This window comes from Physeter macrocephalus, chromosome 2 (assembly GCF_002837175.3).
Source record: "Physeter macrocephalus isolate SW-GA chromosome 2, ASM283717v5, whole genome shotgun sequence".
NCBI classification, from domain to species: Eukaryota; Metazoa; Chordata; class Mammalia; order Artiodactyla; family Physeteridae; genus Physeter; species Physeter macrocephalus.
In genome coordinates, this window is record NC_041215.1 from 21,488,081 (window position 1) to 21,491,873 (window position 3,793).

General features: G+C 60.2%; 1 protein-coding gene across 2 annotated transcripts in view; it reads left to right on the plus strand.

Moving 5' to 3' along the window:
* Positions 1–362: 362 nt before the first annotated feature.
* ZFR2 (zinc finger RNA binding protein 2) overlaps positions 363–3,793 on the plus strand; it is an 18,890-nt gene continuing 15,459 nt past the window's right edge. Inside the window, exons 1-5 of one of the 2 annotated variants that reach the window (XM_028500300.1) lie at positions 404–478; positions 1,616–1,641; positions 1,812–1,951; positions 2,105–2,240; positions 2,720–2,910. In XM_028500300.1, the coding sequence (XP_028356101.1) occupies positions 1,947–1,951; positions 2,105–2,240; positions 2,720–2,910 (332 nt within the window). In that variant the 5' untranslated portion in view covers positions 404–478; positions 1,616–1,641; positions 1,812–1,946. Of the gene's footprint in view, positions 479–1,615; positions 1,642–1,811; positions 1,952–2,104; positions 2,241–2,719; positions 2,911–3,793 lie in introns of both variants that reach the window. The other variant, XM_028500298.1, reaches the window with a different exon arrangement.

The window sequence follows — 3,793 nt, forward strand, 5'->3', positions numbered from 1 at the left end:
CCGGGCCGTGCATGTGGGCGTTTCTTCCGTGCTCCTGTTCGTGCTTTTGTTCACCCAACTCAGCACCTTCTGTTTTGTCCCCTGCAAAATAGCCACACCAGGCAGGCTTCCTGCCAGGCTGGTGGCAGCCCCGGGATGGGGGGACAGGGGAAGGGAGGACGGGACGGTGGTGGCAGAAGGGAGCCGGGCCTGGGAGGGCGAGCTGGTGAAGAGCCACTCCTCTGAAAGCATAAACCGCTGGGCAGACAGGAAGCCAGCACCCGGCCTGGACGGCCCTGGGGGCAGGAGGTGCCCTGCTGGAGCCCAGACCCGCCGCGTGGGGGCCGTGGGTGGCGCTCAGCCGTGCCTTGTGTCTCAGGTGTGCAACGAGGAGGGCAGAGTGATCCGGTTCCACTGCAAGCTGTGCGAATGCAGCTTCAATGACCCCAATGCCCGGGACATGCACGTGAGGGGGCGGCGGCACCGGCTGCAGTATAAGGTGTGCCTGCAGGGGGCGTCTGGTGGGCCTGGCTGGGGGTGAGCGTCTGTGCTCTTGACATCTTGGCTCACGTCTCAAAACACACCTTTTGCCCACATGAGTTGGAGCCCCTGGGCCCTTCAGCACCCCGGGCTCAGCCAGAGGGACCCTCGGCTGCTTTCACGAGGCCTCCTTGTCACAGGTTTTCCGGGGCACGCGTGCACACGTGTGTTTAGACACACTTGACTATTGGGCCCCGTGTACACTTGTGCACAGCACACACTGTGACTCTCCTCGTGACAAACAATGGCTTCTGGATATTTCCTCTCTTTCCAGCAGCCTTGTTGAGATATCATTCACACACCACGCAGCTCACCCATGTAAAGTGGCTTTTACTACATTCACAGAGTGTGCAACCAGCAGCTCCATCTAGTTCCAGAACAGTCCGTCAGGAGCCCCGTTCCCATTGGCAGCCACCCCCTACCCCTACCCCAGGCCCTGACAACCAGGAACCCACTCTCCGTCTCTGTGGACTTGCCTGTTCTGGACGTTTCCCATCAACGGAATCACACAACGCGTGTCCTTCTGCATCTGGCTTCTCTCACGGAGCATCGCGTTCTCAGGGTCCATCCACGCTGTAGCGAGTGTCAGGGCTTCTCTCCCTTTCCTGGCTGAGAGATGCTCCCGTGTGTAGAGGGACACGTTGTGTGTGTTTCACCCGCTGAAGCACACTTGTGTTGTTTCCACAGTGAGCAATCCTTAGACAACACTACACTCTTTGAGTGATGAAATTAAGTACTAAGGACAAAGCCCAGTGAGCGAATTAGCGATGCTATTTAGAATATATAGAGCTGGATCCCACACAAACGGAGTTTCCCTGGGTTACTCTGATCGGGACGAGCATTTCCGTTCAGTCTTCCATCAACATGCGTGACCACTGACCGCGGTTGCTCCTCCGTGTTGCGGCGCCTTCTCCCTCTGGCTCCTCTGTCAGATGTGCGACGGTTGGCTTGCGCAGTGGCGGATGTCACGTCTGCCGCTCTGCAAGTCGGTCGTAGTTTTGTTACCCGCTGTGGTTCCCTTTCCTGCCATGGCCTTTGGGGACGAGGAGTGTTGACACTTCGGGGATTGAAACTCACTGTTGTCTAAACCTGGCAGGAGGGACTTCCCTGGCGGTCCAGCGGGTAAGACTCTGCGCTTCCACTGCAGGGGGCGCGGGTTCGATCCCTGGTTGGGGAACTAAGATCCCGCATGCCGTGGGGCATGGCCAAACAATAAAAAAATAAAAAATAAACCTGGCAGGAGGTGGCACCCCCAGCATTCTCATCTGAACGAAGGTCCCCGATCTTCCCAGAAAAAAGTGAACCCCGATCTTCCGATTGCGGACAAGCCCAGCACGAGAGTTCGGAAGCTCCTGGAGGAGAGGCTGAGGAGGCAGCGGCAGCTGAGCAAGCAGCGTCTGGGGGAGCTGCGGCGCCAGCACGAGGAGATGAGGTGCGGGGCCTCAGGGCCCTCCCCCGCCAGCCGCGCTCAGCCCGGGCCGGACCAGGCGGCACGAGGAGCCGCTTCTGGGGCTCCCCACGGTCTCCCGTGTGACCGGCCCAGGGTCCCGCCGCTGCTCACGGCTCCTTGTCCCTGCCACCCCAGCAGGCGCCACGGCTTGTGCAAGAGGCGGCTGGAAGAGGAGCCACAGGCGCAGGAGGCGCGCTCGGGACGCTCGCCGCCCGACCAGCATCCACCTCCCCTCAGGAGCGGGCCGGGGCTGTTCGCAGCCAAGCCTCTGGTGGGTGGTGGTCTCATCTTGATGTCCGAATGCCTCAGGGGCTGGGAACTGGAGGGGACTGAGGGCCTCACCTCCAGCCACAGCGATCCCTTAAAGCTTCCTGAGGCCCCAGTGGGCACATCCCTCGGGGGCCTTTGGGTGTCTGTCCATCCGAGGGGGCCGGGCCGGGTCGGATGGGAACTGTGGATTGCACCCTGCTGACCGAGGGGGTCACCAGCTGCCTCGGGGCCTCTGGCTCGGAAATTCGACAACGTCGCCCAGGGAGCCCGCTGGACCCCCAGTCGGCCCAAGCTCCCCACAGCCGTCGGGGCCCGGGGTCCTCACTGGTCCACCTCCCCTGTGGACCCTGTCATTCCTGTCGGGCTCTCCGGCCACCGCTTGCCTGTCAAAGCCAGCCTGACTCCGGGCCCCCCGCGTCCCCCGGGTCACCGGGGCCTCTCAGCCTGCCCGTGACGTGACACGTGTGCCTTTCCCCGAAGCCCATGAGGCGGCCGGAGTCCAGTGACGACCGGCACGTCATGTGCAAGCACGCCGCCATCTACCCCACAGAGGAGGAGCTCCTGGCCGTCCAGAAGGCCGTCTCCCACTCGGAGCGCGCCCTCAAGCTGGTGTCCGACACGATGGCCGAGGAGGATTCCGCGCGCCCAGAGCCAGAGGGCGGGGAGTGCAGGTAATGGGCAGCGCCCTCCTGTCCAGCGGCCCGGGGTGACAGAGGCGGCTCCACTGCCAGGTGGCTTCGAGCCCTTGGACGCCCAGGGCTTTCCAGAAAACTCCCCAAGAGAGGCTCAGAGCCAGAGCCCCGAGTCTCACAGGGAGGTGTAGTCCCGACTGGCGAGAGCCATTGTTCTAACATCAGAAGTTACTTTTCCTGTCGAAGGCATGTGTAGAAAGGTAGTTCACAGAGGATTAGCCCCTCTGTTTCCTCACCCATAACGCGGAGGTAAGTGTGATTCTCCTGGAGCAGCAGGTGCCGCTGAGCATCCGCGTGAATCATCTTTCCAGCTGCTGGGAGTGTCTCAAGATGGAAAGTCCCGATGCCTTGTAGTGAATCATTACACAATTTAAAGAATCTGAGAGGGAGTTAGCTTTTCCAAGTCCCTTCTCTCTGGGTGGCTTCTTTTCCATTTACTTTTCTTTTCTGGCTGCACCACACAGCTTGTGGGATCTTAGTTCCCCGACCAGGGATTGAACCCGGGCCCTCAGCAGTGAGAGCACGGAGTCCTAACCACTGGACCGCCAAGGAACGCCATCATTTACTTTTTTAAGGTTTTTTGTTTTTTGTTTTTGGTGGTAAAATACTCATAACATGAAATTTGCCGTCATGACCATTTTTACGTGTACAGTACGGCAGCACTAAGTACATTCACAAGGTTGTGCAACCATCACCGCTGTCCATTTCCAGAACTTTTTTTTTTTTTTTTGTGGTATGCGGGCCTCCCTCTGTTGTGGCCTCTCCCGTTGCGGAGCACAGGCTCCGGACGCGCAGGCTCAGCGGCCATGGCTCACGGGCCCAGCCGCTCTGCGGCATGTGGGATCCTCCCAGACCGGGGCGC